This window comes from Syngnathus floridae, chromosome 1 (assembly GCF_059516105.1).
Source record: "Syngnathus floridae isolate MCC-2025c chromosome 1, RoL_Sflo_1.0, whole genome shotgun sequence".
NCBI classification, from domain to species: Eukaryota; Metazoa; Chordata; class Actinopteri; order Syngnathiformes; family Syngnathidae; genus Syngnathus; species Syngnathus floridae.
In genome coordinates, this window is record NC_142413.1 from 7,294,690 (window position 1) to 7,316,086 (window position 21,397).

Genomic DNA, 21,397 nt, shown 5'->3' on the forward strand with positions numbered 1-21,397 from the left:
GTCTCCAAAGAGTTGCCCCAAGGATCAAAAAAAAAAAAAAAAAAAGCTCATCAGTGATGCAAAATTATGACAAGAAACATTCTGGAAAGTGCAATAGTGTAACACCCAACTCTTGCATATTATTTGATATTTACTACCAAAATTAAATTCTTGCATGCCTAGTTAGTATAATTATGTTTCAGAAACGCCAACAAGTACAATTTAAAACATTAATATGATATTTTTACGGGGATGCGTGGCTGGCCATAGCGACATCAAATCTAACGCAGAAAATAACAGAGACGTGTGTTTTTGAGTACATGGAGAGTGAAAATAAAGCCGTGTGCCATGTTGTTTTTCCACCTGCCTTCACTTTGCTTTCTTCCTGTAGTGGACGTGGACCGAAAGTGCGTTACGTGGGAAACTCCCTCCCCCACCCCCGAGCAGGTCCAACTACACCTGAGACGCCGTGTTGGGACTTTCACCGACGGCGAGACGAACCAAGTAATAACGAAAAACTCACCGGGGGAGACACGTTGATATTCTATCTTTGGACGTCGTTTGTCATCCCACGTTGACAGCTCAGATTGACGTCTTTGCGTTGGCCGCCATTTCCGGGAAGGAGAAGGGGGGGAAACAACTTTACAGGTAAGACGTGTTTCGGTCTGATACGAAAATTGAATGTTTTTGTACGTAATCAAACACGTAGAAAAGACAAAGACCACCATTAGTGGTAACATTCGTGATGGGGGGTTCGACAAATTCGTTGGATTAGAGTTTGCTCGAAGAAAAGAAGCTGGTCGATACCGCCGCACCGTTTGCCCTTTCGGTTCGTTTAACCTCTTGTGTTACATTTAATTTGAGATTAACGAGGCCAGCGTTGACATGGGGACAGTGAGTTATTTATGAGCCGGGTGATAAACAAACAGGGGCCATAAACGTCTTATTTTAGGAACTTTTTACTGCAGGACATGGAAGTTCAGCCTGACATTTTGGAACCCTTTGTGTCCAGGTACGACCAATTGTGGTAACTTTATGGTTTTATTACGTTTTCCAAGTGTGAGTATCACAGTCGCAGCTATTTGGTCAACGACAAAATAACAAATGATGCTGAAGACTTTTCAAGAAGAGTGACTAGAAACACCTGTTAACCTCTGACGTCATGACATGGCTGCGACGTTTGTGATTTTATGGCGCCTTTTTGGAATGTTTACTGGTTCAAGTTCAAAATGCAGTGAAATCCTACTTCGCTGTAGTTTATGGCTGAAAATCTGTGATATAGAGTCTCTCTCTCGCTCCGTATATATATATATATATATATATATATATATATATATATATATATATATATATATATATATATATATATATATATATATATACACACACACACATACACACACAGTAATCCCTCGCTACTTCGCGTTTCGTTTATTGCGGCTTCACTACATCGCAGATTTTTTTTTTTTCAAATTAAAAAGAACATTTAAAAGTCAAAATAAAACTTCTAAATTGAGGAAACGTGTCAAACCTTTAGAACAATGTAGTATTGCTCCAAATGTTCGTTTACATTCCTTTAGAAGTCCGTTTTCGTGTGTTAGCACGATTGCGAATTAGCATCTTTCCGCTAACTTGTGAGTCTGCCCAGTACTTCTTGTTGGTGACCGTACTTCGCGGATTACATTTATCGCGGGTGGTTTTTGGAACCAATTATCCGCGATAAACAAGGGATTACTGTATACCCTTTAAAAAAAAAAACCAATTTATGACTCTGGCATGTTAGATTGTTTTGACATTAACAATAATAAATGGGAGATCAGAGTCTTAAAGTGTATCCAATCGTACAAATTGATGGCTTCCTTTTGGAATTAAATCAATTTTATTGATAAATAGCCTGACATTGTGAGTGAGTAACAAGAGGGCCTTTTTTTAAAATCTTCTAAACATGAATGTGCTGTCTGAGATTTCATTTTGTATTTTTTTTGTAAGACCTGTAAACGGAAACAGAAGTGACTCTGCATTATTATTATTATTAAGAGGCATTAATGCGTTGCCAAACAGACAAACTAACGGGTCTTTGCGGCTTTGATAGAATGGCAAGAAACTGAAATGTCCATTGCACCTCGTTGTGTAATTCTAAAATGCTTACGTCGTTGGTTCGATCAACTTTCCATTATGTGCAATTTCCTTTGCCGGTAATACCCAAGTTGACACATCGCCTGTCTGACAGTAGGGTGAAATCATTCGTCTGCGTTGGCATCGCCTAAGTTCTGCGAGGGTGTGGCGAGACATGTGACTCACTGGTATACGTCATCATGGCAAGTGGTCGGGCCCAGACTCGTAATCCCTCGTGAGACCTAAGGACACTGTGGGACCACCAACGTTCTCCCATTTTCATGCAATGGAAAAGGCTTACCGTGTCACATGATTGCAACTTGCGAGGCGTTTGAAGTGGAGAAGACGTTTGCTAGTTAAGGCACGAGACAACAACTTGAGGCGAAAACAGTCACGTGTTCTGAGGAACATAGAACAAGGTGCCAGAGAAGGAAGATGGAACAACTTTTTACAGAAACAATTGTCTTGCTGTTGGGAACATTGGGAACCATACCGTTTTTTTTTCCCCCCCTGGTTTAAATTGGGGCAGCTTTCATGTTTTCTGTTCCTTGAAAAAAATGTTGCCATTTTTTTATGAGACATTTCTAAGAAACAGCACTTTTATGAGCAACTTCTGTTTCTGATTAGGCACGGGCAGGTAGATTTGAAAGTCACATTTTCAAAAGTACTAAAGCTTTCCATGAGCAGTACTTTTTTTTTTGTGGTTTTTTTTTGCCAAGTGACACGACTCCTCCCATGCCCGTTGTTGGTGCGAGTTGTCAGACTTTTCCCCTCATCGTAAAAGTAAGCTCTTTTGATTATATTTTGCATACCGCGACTAGGTAGAGGAAGGACATGTAAAGTGTGCTTACGAAGAGTAACTGCAATAGGAAGCAAGATTTCTAATCGACATCTCTGGCAAGTAGACAACCTTACAAATAGAATGAAAATATTGCAGGTTGTGTTCTAATATATTCCGAAAATCATGATTTTGTGATGTAGCGTGTTCATGGTAGCGATATTGGAGCTTTGCTGACATGCGGCATGCCAGCCCTTGCGCTGTCAGTAAGGGTCAGTCCTCAGTAAGCCCCTCCCCTTGAAAATATGAGCTGTTGTCAAAGTTGAGAATGTTCACCTTTATACGTTGTCCTGAACTTCAGGAGTTTTGGATAAGCGATTCAGGATTGATGCATCTGCTTGAAGTCCTAAAGGTCCATTGAGGCTCTCCTCATGACATTCTTTTTGACATCATCTTAAGAGAACGACACGACCATGGCATCGCCTTGACGGTGTCACGTGGTGCGCGTGTCACTTGTTAACTGCCAGTATGAGTTCGTCCATACAAATAAGCATAATTCTTTATTTTACACTAAAGATCGTCACGTTTCCTCAAAGTGATGTTTTACAACAATCTCCCAATTCTTGACAACGAGAGAGAACAGGGGTAAGAATTCATTTGAAGTCTCTTACATAAGTCTGTTTATAAAGGGCTCATCATTGCCACAATTTTTTTATATTTTTTTCATTCATTTCATAAGTTTATTTACCAACCCGGTCTAACAAAACATTAATATATGATAACAAGTTTTTTTTGTGCTCAAGGGCGAAGTTCAAGAAACTTATCGCCGTCGATAAACACAGGTTCACCGTACCTGCACGGTTTGTGTCTTCATGTGTGCATGTCACATGATCCATGAACAGTATCCATTACAAGACGAGGTATCACTTCTACCAAGTGGGCGAAAAAAAAAAGGCAAAGCCACAGCGTGCAACAATCAGACGTTTGTTTGCAATCAGTCATTCCGTATACTTCACCTGAGAAAGTGCAACATCAGCAGACCTCCGTCCAACACACACATTACTTACGGCCACTGACAAGGGGAACACTTTGCTCTCGGCCCGAGCTCCACTCTGCCTAGTTACACCAAATCACCATCGCATTCCTTACGCCTGTGCAGCACACAAGTATGCTTACACACACACACACACTCACACTGACATGCACGCCCAGACATTATCGTGACGGTGTGCAGGGGAGGCAGGGCTCTGGTTTCATTGAGGCTGGACGCAGCTGCTAGGTTCAAGTCTCGTGTTCGCGTGCTTTGACTGCCCACCGCTCCACATCGGTGATAATATCTCTGGTGAGTACAATACGAGGATAATAACACTTGGGGGGGGGGGGATCTTCAAGACGAGTCGGAGAGAGAGAGAAAACTCCAGGTAGATGTTTCTTGCCAGTGTGAGCAAGTCTGAACAAATAACAAAGCAACGTTCTACTTCCAAGTTGAACTAAAGCCAGCAACCTTATCAGTCCTCATAATATGGAATTCATGAGGAGTTGAATGTATTTTTATGTTTTGATGGGACACAAGGTCTTTAGTTTACAACGGTCCCAACGTACGATAAATGGGGTCAAGGTTACAAACGGCACAGAAGCTTAGTTTGTTGAGTAGTGTAAGAATTTGTTATACATTTATGGTCAAGAAATGTTTTCCATGCAAATAATGATTGTGATTGGCTGGTGACCAGTTCAGGTTAGCCTGGAGTCAGCTGGTGTGTAGCTCACCCGCGACCCCCGGCGCAGTCTGACATGTATAAATTCACGTTACGTCGCCGCTGGTGGAATGGAGGTCCGCAGGTATTTAAACAGCTGTCTTTAATCCCTCCAAGGAGTGAAAGTCAAAATATGAATTGGATCCAACAATTTCGTTGTTGTTTTGGGAAGACGCTAAAAGATGTGAGGAGTGTTTTCTGTGGGAAAGTTTTGTTATCCTTACAAACATTTGTGAGGTCACTGATGTTTTTTCCTGTGAGGGGGTTTAGCTTGCGATCTCTGTTCCAGTTTATCCACACTGAATTTATCCGAGTCTTTTCCCACAGAGTTGGAAGCATGCGCTTATCCAAAATGTCATAATGATTGATCGCATTGGCAATTGAGAGGTGTGTTCCAAATTCCAATACTGTTGTCCGCCTATTGCTACTTGCACTTTGTGTGTTATCTGACAAGCACAGTACAGTGAACACTTTAAGCACCAAAATGTTTAACTAAAACATTGTTTTTGAAATTCCACAAGCGTATGTGAATGTGAAACAACTGTGGATAGGCTAATGAAAATTAGCATTGCTAATTGCTAACGATAACATTGCTAATTGATGTAATTGGGCATTCCAAGCCATCAACTGCTACTTAAACATTTAAATGCCAAAACGTGATACAGAATTACATAAGGACATTTTCATTCATTCCAGTAGAGCTCAGTGCTGCTGCCCACCTTGTTGTGGCACAACATGGTATTACACTGAGGCGGGCTGATTTATTTATTTATTTGTTTATTTATTTGTGTCCCAAATCCCAATACTGTCGACCACATGTTGTATAGAGAGAGACATACAGTCTTGTGAATTCCATGACAGGCCAAGTACAGTATGTGTTCTAGGAGGTCAGATGTTTGTTCCAAGAATGTGTTCCTATTCAGCATTCTTCTTCCGAGGGAGAATTTAAGGCAATTAAGTTGTGCACAAAGACCAAGACCAATAGTGATAGGGTGCAAGGAGACATTAGTGACAGGACCTCCACTGCTGCCGTCTTCATACAAACTTCTCACAATCTTGTAGCACCGTGTCTTTGTTCCCTCAGTGTTAGCAAACATTTGATTTCTAGTTAGCTCCTCCTGTGGAATATGGAGCATTTTTTTTTTTTTTTAGCTGAAATGAGAATTCCTTTTGTCCCTCAGGAAGCCCGCTGAGAGGAAGCAGCTGCAGTTTGCTGCCATGTTGCTATCGCTCGGTTGATTTGTCATTTCCTGTGGCCGTCTTGAGCGGGAGTCACTCTTTAACTGGGGAGTCTCTCTTTAACCGCCTCACTGTGTTCCTCTGTCCGCAGAAGATGGAGGTAACGCGGTCAGACCTTTATCGCACGCTGACCGCCTAAGTGGATTTGCCTTTACTTGAACACACACACCGTTTTGGAGGACTCCGGAGGGACAATGTCTACAACAGAAAGCAAAACTGCAGGCTTGTCCTGGGCGAGGGTCTGCAAGGAGTGTGGGCAGCAGCACGAGGGCCAGGAAAGCCACCTGTACGAGTATCCCGATGATGTGGACGACGAGCTCGTGTGCCACATTTGTCTGCAGCCCCTCATCAGGCCTATGGACACCCCCTGTGGACACACCTACTGCTTTGAATGTCTGGGCAGTTTCTTGAAAGAAAAGGACTTCTGCCCCGTGGACCGCCAGCGGCTGCAGCTGCACCATTGTCGGCCATCCACCCTGTTGGTCAGGAACCTGCTGGACAAGCTGGCTGTCATGTGTCCTTACTACACAGAATGCCAGCAGCAGATGCAACGCTGTGAACTTCAACCTCATCTGCACAATAGGTACCACTCCTCAAGCTTCTTTGATATGTCACCATAAAAACCCATCGATTGGAATAGTCACGATGGAATCTCGGTTGACAAACCGACAGACTTAATTTGTTCTAGAACTAAACTTTCATGAAGTAAAGTGATGTTTCCCGTTTAAAATCTGGCATCAGAGAAGACTTGTTTACCTAGATTTGATCTATGTATAGTCAAAAAAATAAAAACAGTAAGTAATGCAATACTATATATTTTATGTGGAGCCTCGAAACCAGATAAAGTGTCACGGTTTTCCGTTGCAGGACGCGTGAAGAAATTAGTGCATTTTCAGCCATGCCGGCCGGGGCCCCTAAAAGGCCATTCCTTAGTCTGAACAAAAATAATAAACAGTGTGACTCGTAGAGGCCCTAAATACCTCAAGTTCCCTTAAAGAGATTCTTCCAGCACAAGAGTGCAAAGTTCTGCACAGAACCAGGGAAAGTGTGAAATAGTTGCAGTCTGCTTAAAATGGGTCATGTAAATAATAACCTAGTATAAGATCATGGCAAACAATAACCAAATAGGATAAAGTCTAACAACAACACAAGGACACTTTCCCCCCCCCCAATGTTTCAGTGAGATTTGTCAGTTGATATTCAGCTAAAGCCTCGCAGTCCCCGTAATTCAGCAAAAAGACGAAGAACAAGGCTGATCTTTCTCCTCTAGCATGTCCAAAGTCACACATTTAAATGCATGCATTTAATCCTGGGATAGTTATGAGCCACACGGCTTCTCAGTTGGGGAACACTAACTTCCTTGACTCTTTCTGCTGGTTGCCTGGCAACGTCGCTGTCTGGACATTGATTCCAGAAATCAGAAAGACAAATGTTGTGGTTCATTGATAAGCTAACCGGTTGATGGCTGCACTGTACCGTCTGTTATGTAAGTTTGTTATCAAAAGTATCCCATTCGGCTCCACATCATAGAATACTGACTAATCATGAACAGGAGACTGGTGTATGCGCGTCGTAAAATTATGCGATCATTGATTTGATTGTGTTACATAACCACCATAGACACTTTCCCTTCAGACGTGTAAAAAGCCACATTACAAAGTTTGAGGCGTGCTGTAAATCAGTCTCCTTGTTATCTACATGGTCAGCGAGGTGCTTCTCATGTCCGAGGTCGGCCACAATGACGTAGCCTGTTGTGGTTGGCAGGCAGCGGCCCACCCGCTCTGCGCAAATAACCAGAGGGGGCAAAGTTCAGCCATGAGGGACGAGCACGCTAAAGTATGCAAAGTAGTTTGAGCATTTCTTCCATATCCCTCATAACCAGCTTAAAGTACACGTACTAGTAAGACATTATTTCGATGAGATTCATCATTTCTTTGTACTGCTACAAACAGATTATTTTGTTCAGACAATATTTCTTTCATTTTAGTTTAGTTGTTAACCTCCTTATCAAAGAGAACCAATAAATGCCTTTCCATTAAGTTGTTAGAGAATTTATTCAATAACCTAACCCTAAGGTCCACGTAGGCTACTCCTACGCTCATTGTCCAACTAGTAAGACAAATGAACACATTAGTTGACAACCAAGTAAGGACAAATAACCCTTAAGGTGGCTGTCAAGGATATGGAAAAATGCTGGAACCCGAGTGTACTCCCTGCCTGTAATGCACTTAAACGTCTTGTAAAAGCCAGTGATCCATCATCGCTTCTCCCTGATGTTATTCTGTTTTTGCCCAGATGCCCCGCTTTCAGGAGACTCCGGGACGAAGCGGAGAAAAGAAAGAGACCCTCATGGAACGAACTGAAGGGACGCAAAGGCGACGGCGAGTTGTCTGCTGACGCTAAACATTCAGAAACTCCACCGCGCAGCGCCACCAGAGACCCGACCGATCCCGGACTCATTAACCCCGCCTACGAAGAAAGTGAGGATGGTATGGAGTCATTTGTCATTAAGAAGCTCCGAGTGTATCTATCGGTCCCACCCTCATGATGATTGGCTAATGTTTAGCCGAGATGAAAAGAAATGATCACGCCCGTGGGCCCTTCCCTCGTCTGTGGGGAGTGATTGTAGACGCTGAAGAATTGCTGATTGTTGAGTCCTACGTCTACCACGGGTGAATCATTAGCATAGTTGCAGGAACACGCCGCAGATTACAGCTGTTTTAACCAGACACTGGAAAATCACTAGCAGCTTCTTGCAAGTCTGCCTTGAACGCCATTGAATACAACAAATGAACTCTGTTCAATCTCACCTTTTAAAATCTTCATCTCTTCGTATTGGTTTTCACTTTCTTACTGTGTCAAGGAATGAGAAACTAACAGAAATAAGCATTGATTGTAAACATTCATATGGGAAATTATTTAATTTTGGGTCAGTTTTGCCTAATGCCAACATACAATCCAAAATGCCATAGACAGGCTAACGAAAATAAGTATAGATGTTATAGGCACATGAAGCAGCAACGTACGCTGTGAAGCACACAATATTTTATTTTTGCTTTCTGGGGACGGCTGGTATTGGAATTTAGTTGTGGGCCATCTGTGCCTCTTCTTCTTGTGCATGCCTATATGGCATACATCAAGGCGTGCAACTCTAAATTCAACTTTGCCTGTTTTTTAAAAAATAAATATATATATATGATAGTGTTGAGTCAAGACAACATCCAAAATGTTTTTTTTTTTTCATAGGAAGTGGAAAGAGTAGAAACTAGGTAAACAGCGTCGCTCAGTTCAGTGTGATCTGAGTTTCTACACGTGGAAGTACTCCTCACTGTCCTCACTGTATCTCTACACCGCAAAAGCCAAACAGCACGTGTCTTTTTTTAATTTTTTTTTTTATATATATTGCCACAGCGTTATGTCATACAACCAGAGGTCTTTTACCTCCTCGTGCTTCAATACAGGCAGCGGTAGAAAGAAAGGACCTTTGTATTTTTATCATTGGCATGCTGCAAAGATAAGAACCGCTGTACACAGTAGTGCTTAACATACATAAATGAATACACGCAAACAGATTAGATTGCTAATCTTGAATATCCTGAGGGGATATTTGTTCTTGCTTTTTAGAAGAAATGAGAACAGAAATTACTTCTCAAAGGGCGTGCACTCAATCTCAGTTTCATCTCAATAAATTTTAATATTGTAAGTTCAATTAAAAACAGATTGACTGCACAGAGCAGCTCAGCTCGAAGTACAAATATGGACAATATTGCATCTTAATTGAGAATTGTTTTGAGCAAGAAACACTTTTCTGAAATGGAGAACTGTAGGAAAGTTGTTTGATGACAGTTGTGGTACTCTCTTCGCCAGACAACACGCCGCTGCGCTCCAGCCTGGTGTCTGAGTCCAATGTGGTGGAGCTCTTCAGGGAGGAGGCAGATGAAGAGCTGGGCCTGCGCATCGTCGGCGGCAAAGACACGCCGCTGGGCAACATCGTCATCCAGGAGATTGTACGTGACTCACAAGCGGCTCGTGATGCTCGACTGGCGCCTGGAGACCACATCTTGGAGGTAACAGAGGCAGTATCAAATGTTTCACCATCACATCAAAATAGTTCGTACTGTGAAAATGTGCTTTTTTTTTTTTTTTTAAACAAAATGATTTTTGTTTAATTTTAACACATTAACAATGTGAAGATTTTATTAATGACTTAATATCTCCATGGGGGGGGGACAAGTTTTTCTTCTTCCCCAAAGTCTAAATAACGCTTAAACTTAGGATAGCGTGTATGTACTTATTGGAGTCAATCCCTCGGAGTATGATACTCTTCCACACATTCCCCTCAGTTTTGTAAACACACTTCTTTCCAGCAGGGAATGTGAAAACAGATATTCAAGATAAACTGGTTTGATCTCCATGGCAACAAGGCGTGGTTGCCACCAGCAGCCATGAGCACCTCAGGTCGACTTGTGTCTAATGTTAGTGATTGACAAAATCTTAAGTAGCGTTGCCTCTTCAGCATGGTGGTCTAGTTTTGTAAATGTTTTATTTTATAATCCAGAGGGAAAACAGTGTAAAAATTAAAATGGCAATATTTGAATTTCCTAAAAAATGTGCTCTGTATGATTTTTGCAGGTGAATGACATCAGTCTGGCGTCCGTCCCTCACGCTCGGGCCGTCGCTGTGCTGCGCCAGCCTTCCCTTGTCAGGCTCACCGTCATGCAGGAGAAAGGTTTCAAACCAAGGGAGGCCCGCCCCGATCAGCACCCCGCCTTGTCCGGCAGCGCCCACGGGAACGCTACCTCGGCTCACAACCCCGGCACTGTACTGCAAGTGACGCTGACCAAGAGTCAGCGCTCCGAACCGCTCGGCATAAAGCTAATCCGCAAATCGGACGAAAGCGGCGTCTTCATCCTGGACCTGCTGTCGGGAGGGTTGGCAGCCAAGGACGGCAAACTGAAGAACAATGACAAAGTTTTGGCCATCAATGGACAGGACTTGAGGCACGGTACACCTGAGAGTGCCGCCCAAATCATACAGGTATAGTTTTTCTCTGCTGCGTTGTTCATGCCTTTCCTAAATGTCAAAGTTGGGGTGTCTCATTAGTCTGCTGAGCAGAATACACTTGTAAATTCTGGAGGTTTGCTTGCCCTTTAAGATAAAACATCTGGTGTTTTGTTTCGCAGGCCAGCGAGGTGCGTGTCAACTTTGTAGTCTTGAGGCAGGCAGAGACTCAAGACGAAGGAGGACCACAGGGCCGAGGGGCCAGGAGGGTGCCTGAGCCGCAGTACTTCAGGCGGCGCTCCACCTACATGAAGGTACGGCGGAACATGTTTCTGCACATCACCCGAGCCATCTTCAGACGTTTAACCCTCACACTGCACAATTTTACACGTGTGCAGTTTGTGTAAAGCGAGGGACACACTTTCTGTTTTTAACATCCCAAAAATGTGACGGTAGCTGGGATGAAACTCACGCAAGGAACGTTTTTTAATGAAACATTGGAAGAATCCCAATCTGGACATCATCGTTTTTTATGCTTATTTTTATCTTGACTCTCTCAACGGCATCCCAATTGTGCTATACAGTGCTAGTGCAGCTAATTGCCTTGTGAAGAAAAGGTTTCCTGTTCGGCCAATGTCGACGTACTGTTTGCTTTAAAAGTATGGCAACTTCTCATTGCTCCACCACTCGAAACGTTTTCTCCATCATCCCGCTTCGAAATGGCTTGAGCGTGTACGTCCGTCTTCCTGCGGTAGCATCCCCAAACAGGACATCGCTGGTGTTTACACAGTGTAATTGTGACGTGCCACTCGGTTCTTCCATCCAGGAAGAATAGCAGCCCCCCAGCTGGGGGTGCAAAGCTTTGAGAGCAGACACCTGCGTCACGGCACTGAGATGAAAGCGGACGTGGAGGGCCTCCTTCTGTCCTGATCAAAAGGCCCGGGGTGCTGCTCAGTCTGCCACCGCGGGGCCGCTGCCTTGTTGTTTTTTGGGCCCTTCTTTCTTTGGGTGGCAGAGGATCAAAGTGGGTAACAGTTAGCTTTCGCCTGCCGAGTGGAGCCTTTTCGTCTTGCTGGGGGTGGGGGACCCCCCGCCGGGTGGAGGAAGAAGCTTCGCCGCCTCCCCCGAGCTTCCCTTGCGACGGTTTACAGTCTGCGGAGCGCAGCCAGGAGGCTGCCGGGAGCTGTCGCTTTCCACACGTCTTTTCCATTACGAGACACCAGTGTGGGAGCTCGCACGTCGCCTCCATTTCGCAAGTTCCACATTTGTTACTGCCCCGGGCTTTTCAATTAGGGCAGTTGCGATTAGCGGCACCACTCCATGAATGTTAGCTGAAATGGCTGAAACGACCCACAGATAGATCTCTTAATTAGTTTGCCCTTGCCAGCAAATGCCAGCAAAATAAAATGTGGTTGTGCAATCATACAGGACCCTCCCGGTGGCTTTTCCAGCCAGGAGAAGACGGTGAGCCTGAAGAAGGACCCTCGTCTTTCTCTGGGAATCACCATTGCCGGCGGAAGAGACTGCCGAAGCCGCCTGCCCGTCTACATCACCAGCGTGCAGCCTGTCGGATGCCTGCATCGAGACGGCACCATCAAGCGAGGTACACGCGTGCCACTGTTTCTTCACTACTTATAAATCCACCCTTTTTGTTTTTTTTTCTGTGGTTACTCCTCAGATACCTTGGCGCATCAATTACTTCACACAGGAGCTCTGTTCTTAATTGTCGGTGTGCTCACAGGGGATGTCCTGCTGAACATCAACGGCGTTGACCTGACGCAACTGACGTACAGCGAGGCCGTGTCCACGCTGAAGGCGCAGGCCGCTCAGCCACAGCTGGCGCTACGTGTCATCCAGACCATTTCGGAAGAATCGCAGGAGGACGCCGAGGCCGGTGGCGGCAACGACAGGTCTGATGGCTTAGAGGACGCACGGGAAGACGCTTACAACTGGACGCCGCTGTGGACAAGATGGCTGGGCTTACCGAGGTACAGCAATAATATTTGCATTGTGTTTGTTTTAATGCAAATATTCATTTTAAATTCCACATTATAAGACGTATATTTGGAGCGCTAACGTTGCCCTTGTCAATGTCAGCCACATGCACTGGTGTCGGGACATCGTCCTACAGAAGAGCAACAATGAGAGCTGGGGCTTCAGCATCGTCGGAGGTTACGAGGAGACTCACGGCCAGCAGCCTTTCTTCATCAAGACCATCGTACCCGGCACACCCGCTCACTTTGATGGCCGCCTCAAGTATGTTCAAGCTGAGGCTCTTATCCTTTTTTTTTGTTTTGTTTTTTATAAACCTCAGGGCCTGACTTGGGGCCTTTTTAAATTGTTAGTTTATTTGATGTTACTCTGGTTTAATTAGCATTATGCAACCAACTTTGTCAAATGACATTTTATGTCACTGGTGAGCAAAATACTCATATCTCCAAAATAACCTGAAAAAAAAAAGCCATATTGTTTGAGTTTCCACGAAACATAATGTCCATAATGCTATCATATATCGTTGCACACCAACATCAACACCACCACCCAAAAATCATGTTCAGTTGCTATTTCAATGCGCTAAAAAAAATTGCAATTTATTACAGTGTCATTGATCAAATATAGTAAAAACACGGCCAGCAAGTTGTTCATATCAAAGTGTGCTCAAGCTGACCATCCAATCAAAAAAGCTTTTAATACTTCACAAAAGCAAACGAGATCAAATTAAAGAAAAAAATTCTGGTTGCATCTTATATTCTCAAACTCTCTCTCTCTCTCCTAAAGTCCATCGTGCCGAGATATGCAATAAATAAAAAGAAGCTGAGTAAGCGGTTTACTAGACAGAAATGAACCTGCATGCAACCGCACCTTTGTGGGCGACCACTTCCTTCTGCACCGAATCATTACAGCTATCCATTTTTAACAAAACAGTCATATTTTATCCTGAAGGTATTCACTCTTTATTTTCTAAAAATAACAGTCTTGAGGGGACATAGTGCTGCACGGCTCCTAAAGTGTAGGAGAAGACATCCCTGCTGTAGTCCGTTCAATCTCACATTTGTCTTCCAGGTGCGGCGACGAGATTGTGGCGGTGAACGGCGCCACGACGGTGGGCATGAACAACTCGTCGCTCATCCCCATGCTCAAGCTGCAGAAGAATAAAGTGACGCTGACTGTGGTGTGCTGGCCCGGGAGTCTGGTCTAGCCAACAGACTCAATAATTGGGAAGCATTCTGCGCACAAAGCAGCAGGTAACTCAGTGGCGTCTGACAAATGGATTAGAAAGTTCTATTCAGACTTACGAGGCATTGTCTCCTCTGTCTGTGTATATCGACTGTCTCTGTCTTTGCTGCGTAAAACTTTATCTTTGAGATATCCCCATTTTTAAAAAAAAAAAAAAAAAAAAAGAAATGATGGGAGGTTGGAGGCGCATGTAGGCACTTTCAGCATAACTTCAATACTTTTGTAACATTTCACACAATCAGGTAACTTCATGACAAATTGTCTTTCTTCAAAAGTTAAGATGCCATTATGTAGGATTCTTTGAATATGAAACAAAAACAGAAATTAGATCAGGAACCAACAGCCAAAGAGTGAGTTTTCTTCTTTTTTTTTTTTTTTTTTTTCTCGGGTGTTTGGAAACTATTAGTTTGACCAGGGTGGAAACGTGATGGCAATCGGTGACAAAGCCCATCAACAGGAGGACTTTGAATTATTTGGAGCACATTTTTTGAATTGGAAAAAACTCCATGAAGGATTCATGATGGCTGCTCGTGACCAAATCCGAACGGCTCTTGACTGCAAAGACCAAACTGTCCACTTTTACTGCACTTTTCTCAAAGCCATCACAGTGACTGCTTCTTTTAGAGGCGTCGGGGGATGCTCAAGCCACTATGGGGGTCTTGACTTTGAAAGTTCCTTACAATGCAAGAAGACTCACTTGGTGCACCTTTATATTTGTGTGACATCATAATTGTGTTCTCGCTTTGACACTCTTGTGTCCATTCCCTTATATTTATTCACATTTATGAGTGCATCTCAATAAAATGGAAAATGTGAAATAGCTATCGCTGTATATAGATTCACTTAATGCTGGGATTTTATTATTTTTAATTTTGATTATATCTCTGAAAACATTTGATTCAGCATAATTTTAAAAGGAGGTATTAAGAGAGGAATTGGCCTTCTGAAAATTCTCTTCCTTTATGTTTAATGAATCTGTATAATGAGTGTCACGTACTGAATTCAGCTACTAAAATAAATGGACTTTTCTACTATGTTCTAAATAATTGAGATGCACCTGAATGTGGTCACTTGTTGTTAGCTGGCTCACTTGAAATGAAATGAAACGACAACCCGGCACCCACTTTGGTAAAATACAGAGTTATCAGATCTGAGTGGCTGTGATTTTAATGTCGCTTTGGATACAATAAAAAGCACTACAGTGAGTGGTGGAAAATTATCAACTCAAGCGGGCAGTGTCAAACTTATTATGGTTGGTTAACAGTGAAACCACAAATTTGTCAACATGGGGCCAATCACGATTTGCTGCGTACAGTAATTTTTAAAAAATATTATTAACGTTAAAGAAACACTCGCAATGCTAGTTGCAAGAATTGACCCAAGTATCAGTGGCAATTACGCTACACAAACAGTACAAATATAATAGCTTTGCACTGACTGGTCAAGAGTCCAAAAAAACTGTCCAATATATTGTACAGCCTGACCCCTAGTGGACAGAATCGCCTACTGCTGAAGGCCTCATGGTCTGTTCAGACCCAATTGATCAGAAAGTGTTGTAGAATCTAAATGTTCATTACCTGTAAATGGAGTTATGGGTTTTGTATGACAGTAAATGTTTCACTTTCTTATCTTATTGATGTTGGTCGAGGATTGTGCTGCAGGCCAGCAGGCTGGGTGACATGAAAGCAATCAGACAAAGGCTCATAAAAGGGACTCTGGCTCTACTGCTTGACTCACTTTGAGGTCCGGTGACCAGTTTATACTGCTACTACTGCTACTTGCCTGTGACACTCGTGTCCAAGTAATTGCGGGCCGTCTTGTTAAAGTTAACGATTCCATCGCTGCGACTTGCCTAACAAGATTTGGACGAGGTAGGTTTTGTGGGGCAGAGACAATTGACAACAAATGAAATGTCCAAATGAGTTTTATTTGCTTTTTTGTAAGATGGGTGGTCACGTGGGCAAACATTTTGAAGAAATGCTAACAGGACATAAAATTCAGTCTGCAAGTATGTGGTTCAACTATTGGAGAGGCACTCTAGTTGGTAAAAATGGATGCAGCCATGGAAGAAAACATGATAAAAGAAGCATCTGGTCTTCTATGTAACACAAGTCCAATAACAACACGTTAGGATCAAACTAAACCAGAACCTTTACACTGTTTTCCTCAGAGACCAGTATGGCTAAGAAAAGGGAGCAAACTGCTTGGATTTTTCACATCTGACTGAAATAAGCAGATTTGATGCAAGCAGTACCTTGACCTAAAAATGGCCCAGCTACAAGTAAAGCTAACGGGGCCAAAACCAGAAACGGGTGAGCTGTGATGTTCAAAATGTGAGCCCAGGGGCACTTTGACCTCAAGTCCAGTCGACAGTATAGGGAAGAAAAATGTGAAAATGATGGTGCCGTGAGATGACCAAAAAATGGGTGAGTTAATCTTTTTAAACCTCATTGCACCAATGCAATATTCATCAGAACACCGACGCATGGATCGTAATTGCAAATACATTTTTGGATTTGTTTTCCAAGGTATTCTAATGCCATCAAGTGGTATAGGGGAAAAAAAAAAAATCTTAGTCGTACTTGAACATAATACATTGGTTTAAATGACCACAAATTGCCATGAAACATTTTCCATGTGGAGTAATTCCCAAATTTCCAGTTTAAATTCCCAAGAAAAGTTAACCAAACTTCCAGAAATGTTCCATTCCTTTGACCATATGGTACTTACACTTGTTCAGATTTATAACAGCAAATTGAATTTGATATCAGAAGTCACAAGTATTGACTAAGGGATTAGGTAAAAATAAATGTCATTAGAAAGCTGTTAAGTTTAGAAAAATTGCTATTTAGGCATAGATTTTCTGCTCAAATGAAAATAAATCCATTTTATTGAAAAAGTTATGACACTAGTGTGAGTCGTCCAGCCCCTGGGCCTCGACTGACACGTGTGAACTCGACAAAAACAAATGACACAAACGAAGGGTTCCAATCTTCCTTATTGGCAAACATGACAGCTTCAACACTGTGGCGTATTATTAGGTTCTTTAGAACTACATATACTCTATATGGCTTACAAGGTAAACAGGTCCGTACGAACTCAAAAACTGGTACAGCAATTCATTGGCAACAACGACAGCTAATATGTAAACAATGGACATTTGACGTTAACAGTATTTACACAGAGGAAAGGAAACTTGCCAGGACATGGGTTTAAACAGAGAAGCCGACGTAGCATTGAATTCACCTTCCATTTTATACTCTTAAAAAAAGAAACATAAGGCCGTAACATCTTCCGCTGGGGGTATAAATGCACTTTCACTGCCCCACCCCCGGCCGATCATGAAAAAGGAGTGCAACAAAGGGGCTGACGAGTCTCACAGGCTGTGCAAAATGCGCTCAAAAGCAAAGTGACAGTGTGGCAAGAGTTTCACGTACAGCTGCATTGGGAATTGGGGGGCGGACGTCGCTGTTTTTGTTTTTTCATTCCAACAAGGCACTGAAGTAGAAAAGGCATTGCAGGTTGCATCTTCAGTCTGGTCTCAGTATTGGATACTTGGGTAAGAATTCTATAAGAATCACCTACACACACACACGCACAACAAATGTTACTTTCATTTAATAGCAGTTCACAGTTGTCATAAGTGCACTGTAGTGATGTTGTGTAATAATCCGTTAAAACAAGAGAAGGGATGAACACAACTTACATATTCCGTCATGTTGCTGCTCTCACATTTTCTTTTGCTCAGCTTCCAGTGCAGGCCCAGCTGAACAGAAAAGACCAGATCAATAGACTCATCACACACACACACGTACACACACACAGTCTGGCATGTGAGGTCAAACTGTGGCCAGACATGCTGAAGGGCTTTTTTTATGTTCATGCGCGCGCGCACACAAACACTTGTCAGACAGACAACCAGACTGGGAAAGATATTGACAAAGATTAAGAGTTAGAGAGAAAAGAAAAAACAAAGAGGAGAAAAAAGTGACAAGAGTAAGAGACTAATAAAAACTGAGAATGAAACAGTCACAGAGAGAAGACACAATTGGAAAGTGACAGTCACACATAGACAGGGAGAGGAAGCCAAAGAAACAGTCATAGAGAGACAGAAGGGGAAAAACCCCGGGAGAGATGAACAGTCGAGAAACTGAGCAACGAACGGACGGACGTGAGCTACCTTGTGGTACAATCGGTTGTTCTCCCATTCTAACAGCTTGTGAATGGACCTTCTTGTCTGTGGTAGGAAGAGAACACCGATGAGTCCTGAACGAAAAGTGCCGATTGGGGCACTCGAGTATTTTGTCTCTTCTCTGACCCTCTTGTTGAGACATATGACGGGCCACAAGCTGCATCCGGCCGTGCAACAGCAGCACAGACACCCGCACAGCAGCCACTTGACGTTGACCGGCACGTTCTTCCTCAGGCAGGCGTTGACGCGACCCACACTGGCGCGGAACTCCTCCGGTGCCACCTGGCACCAAATAAAAGCGAGAGCAGCACGGTTTACTTATTGCTTGTGTTTTGGAGGAAGAACTTGGATTGTAAGTTCACATGATTTTAATAATCATTTTAATTAACATTTAATCCTCCTAATCATTCAGCCATATTTGACATTCATGACATTTGTTTGGAATAAACTGAAGTGTACTCTTTTTCGATATTTCGTCGGGGATGGACAGTTAGATGTTTTCTGCGCAGGCGCGATCTTCCAACATTGTCCCTGGCCTCAAAGGACAAGATAAGCAGCAGAAGTGCGGCCTGTGGCAGGCGGGCGGGTGGGCAAGCTGGCCAGCACCGAGCTGAATGGATGCTCATTGCTGGCCCCGAGTCTGTACGCCATAAAAGGGGGTCGTAATCTTTTATGACAGGATGCAAAGGTCTCTTTGCAAACAAGCAAAGAGCTGGGAATAAAGCCCAGCAGGGCCTGATGTGCACCCTTCAATCATCATAATTGTGAGCTCGTCCATCACATGTCGGCCAGCCTCACAATGCCGGAGGTGCGCTTTATTGCCCCGCACTTCCCTCAGCCCCGCACGCGGCCCTGCAGCCTTTTTGTGCTCTTTCGTCTGACCCAGGAAACGGACCCTTTTCTTCTCGCCCTAGCATTATTTCGTCACCTGGAGTCGGACCCCGCGGTCGAGACCGGCCTGCCCACCCCCCCGCTGGCGGCTTACTCATTGACGGGTCCCGTGTGGACGCGACCAATCCGCCAGCAGGAATGTTTGAATGGGGAAGACAAAAGAAGCGCTGTGCCTTTTAATTGTTCATCTGGAAGTGTGTAGAAAGCACAAGAAAAGTTCCAATGTGCAAATGTACCTTTCCCGTGAGAATAGATGGGAACTCGCTATCGAATCTGTTGCTCAGTCCAAACCTGCACAGGCAAACACATGGAGATGACATTATGAAGATGTAATCAGTGCCTTCTTTTTGCTCCCTTAAATAAATAAATAAATAAATAAATAAATAAATAAATAAATAAAAACAGCAATATATGTACAAATCCACAGGCCACAATTTCCAAAGTGCTCCAGTGTCATGAAAAACAGTCCATTCAATAAATAAATCAATAGGTTCAACAGAAAGAAAATGCCTCTGTCAAGAAAAATATTTTGTGAAAATGGTCATTAAGCCAAATAAAAAAAACTATAGTATAATAAAGTCATTAAATAAAAAGACTAAGCTAAACATACAATTTAATTAAAACATTAAATTAATAAAATTAAAGATGATCTTAAAATCCGAATACAACAAACAACGGTAAGTTTGGGGAAAAAAATCATTACAATTTAAGAAACAGGTCCATTAAAGAAGTTTAAAAGTTAAGAAGAAGTTAAACGCAAATAAAATAAATAAAAATGTCAAGAAGTAAAATAAAACTTGGCAAATCGTTCTTAAACCTTGAATAGGAGGCTTCAACAGCGTTGGCAGATCGGCTAGTAACGGATGACGTCACAAACGATGTAGGATACACATAAGGTGCCAGTTTTAGCTTTAAGTAACCTCCTCAGTGCACAGTGACGTTTTTCACGCTCGTACGCGACTCATAAAGTCAACGACGTCCAAGTTAAACACGTTGACGTGACGTGACGTGTCGTTGAGCTCGTTAGCCAACGTCACGTCGCGTCACCCACTGTCCTCCTCGGCCGGCTGGACCACACCGAACAACAGCCTCAAGTTATAGGTTGCCATGGAGACGTCAGGTGGTGGAGACGCTCTCTTCGTGTTATAACAACACCCCGAGGGTCATTTCTTGTTCACTAAGTGAGCTACTTAGCTACCTAGCGGCTGCACAAGCTACAAGACGCAGAAGTGGCAGCAACAAAACACGACACCGTGACGAAACATAAGCAAGGGGAAAAAACGTACACTGTGATGTGTCCGGCGCCGCGCATCACAACGGGATCCGCGCAGTATCTGGATAAGCGCTCCTCGATGACGACACGCTCGTCCTCGTCGTCGTCTTCTAACTCGTAAATGGTATCAAAGTCCGCCATGTTGGGACAGCGAGACGTGACGTCACACGCGGAGACGCGCGCGCACGCCTGGACGTACGAGCGTGAGAGCGAGCACGCACGATGGGAGAAGGTCAGGTAGGAGAGATGCCCGAACATTTCACGTCCAAAAAAAGAAATTGCCTATACATTGATCATATTACCAAATATAAATAATCTAAAATATATGCAGTGGAGGACATTTATGTTTTTTCATGACTATTGAAAAGCTTTCAAACTACTTGGCATTTTTGAGTGGAAAGACAAGAGGGGCTCTCATAAATAATACCAAGTACTTTGACCCTTTTGACCCAAGTACTCCATTTACAATGATGTATATATCTTGAACACATTTATGATATGGGGCTTGCAAGGTGCAAGTGTTAAGTGGGCCTCATTTGTAAGATGCACCCATATTTCACACCACAAATTTCACTGAGAATAACCCCCCCATAAGTAAACTTTATTGAGTGGTAAATGGGATGTCACTTGTAAAGCACTTTTCTATCTTTGGCACTCAAAGCGCTTCACACTGCACCAACTGCAGTTCCGTGTCTTGCTCAAGGACACTTTGACATGGTCACAAAATTTGGGGATCAAACCCCCAACCTTTGGGTTGAGAGACGACCACTGCCATTGAGCCAATTACGCGGGCCTCTGCTGTTATATATTTTTAAAAATGTACAGTGCCCATAACTACTTTAATACATAATACTATTTCATTTTATCTCTGCCCCTCAACTTTCCTTATATTATATTTTTTGCATTTTTTTAAACATTATTAGACATTGAAAATAATT

The 21,397-nt window shown here is 43.1% G+C and overlaps 2 protein-coding genes and 1 long non-coding RNA gene across 8 annotated transcripts in view; 2 read left to right on the forward strand and 1 right to left on the reverse strand.

The window, feature by feature from the left end:
- Positions 1-353: 353 nt before the first annotated feature.
- Positions 354-15,331, forward strand: lnx2b (ligand of numb-protein X 2b). Of its 5 annotated transcripts, XM_088384635.1 has the most exons (11): positions 354-627; positions 5,957-6,448; positions 8,161-8,354; positions 9,733-9,932; positions 10,498-10,902; positions 11,049-11,180; positions 12,295-12,469; positions 12,608-12,854; positions 12,964-13,122; positions 13,930-14,111; positions 14,510-15,331. In XM_088384635.1, the coding sequence occupies exons 2-10, from the start codon at positions 6,060-6,062 to the stop codon at positions 14,063-14,065; spliced, it is 2,037 nt and encodes a 678-aa protein (XP_088240761.1). In that variant the 5' UTR covers positions 354-627; positions 5,957-6,059; the 3' UTR covers positions 14,066-14,111; positions 14,510-15,331. The 5 variants fall into 5 exon arrangements, with proteins under 5 accessions (XP_088240761.1, XP_088240721.1, XP_088240742.1 ...); XM_088384595.1 differs by having other exon boundaries at positions 13,930-15,331; XM_088384616.1 differs by lacking the exon at positions 354-627 and adding an exon at positions 724-991 and having other exon boundaries at positions 13,930-15,331.
- Positions 15,332-17,083: 1,752 nt separating this feature from the next.
- On the reverse strand, positions 17,084-20,645 carry chic1 (cysteine-rich hydrophobic domain 1). Its single transcript, XM_088359310.1, has 6 exons — positions 20,473-20,645; positions 19,423-19,477; positions 18,422-18,577; positions 18,284-18,340; positions 17,810-17,869; positions 17,084-17,684 (listed from the first exon to the last, which is right to left on the reverse strand). Exons 1-6 carry the CDS (start codon positions 20,598-20,600, stop codon positions 17,634-17,636), a joined length of 507 nt encoding a protein of 168 aa, XP_088215436.1. The 5' UTR covers positions 20,601-20,645; the 3' UTR covers positions 17,084-17,633.
- Positions 20,171-21,397, forward strand: part of LOC148403818 (uncharacterized) — a 40,715-nt gene continuing 39,488 nt past the window's right edge. The window contains exon 1 of one of the 2 annotated variants that reach the window (XR_015853969.1): positions 20,171-20,696. This is a non-coding gene — a long non-coding RNA (uncharacterized LOC148403818). The remainder of the gene's footprint in view (positions 20,697-21,397) is intronic. The other variant, XR_015853959.1, reaches the window with a different exon arrangement.

What these genes read in the sequence shown, in the direction of transcription:
- lnx2b (XM_088384595.1), top strand. Translation starts at nt 6,060, where the DNA reads ATGTCTACAACAGAAAGCAAAACTGCAGGCTTGTCCTGGGCGAGGGTC. An exon ending in GTGCCGCCCAAATCATACAG is followed by an intron (nt 10,903 to 11,048) that starts GTATAGTTTTTC and finishes TTTGTTTCGCAG; the next exon opens with GCCAGCGAGGTGCGTGTCAA. An exon ending in GGCGCTCCACCTACATGAAG is followed by an intron (nt 11,181 to 12,294) that starts GTACGGCGGAAC and finishes GCAATCATACAG; the next exon opens with GACCCTCCCGGTGGCTTTTC.
- chic1 (XM_088359310.1), bottom strand. Translation starts at nt 20,600, where the DNA reads ATGGCGGACTTTGATACCATTTACGAGTTAGAAGACGACGACGAGGAC. An exon ending in GGCGCCGGACACATCACAGT is followed by an intron (nt 19,478 to 20,472) that starts GTACGTTTTTTC and finishes TTGCCTGTGCAG; the next exon opens with GTTTGGACTGAGCAACAGAT. An exon ending in ACAACCGATTGTACCACAAG is followed by an intron (nt 17,870 to 18,283) that starts GTAGCTCACGTC and finishes TTTTCTGTTCAG; the next exon opens with CTGGGCCTGCACTGGAAGCT.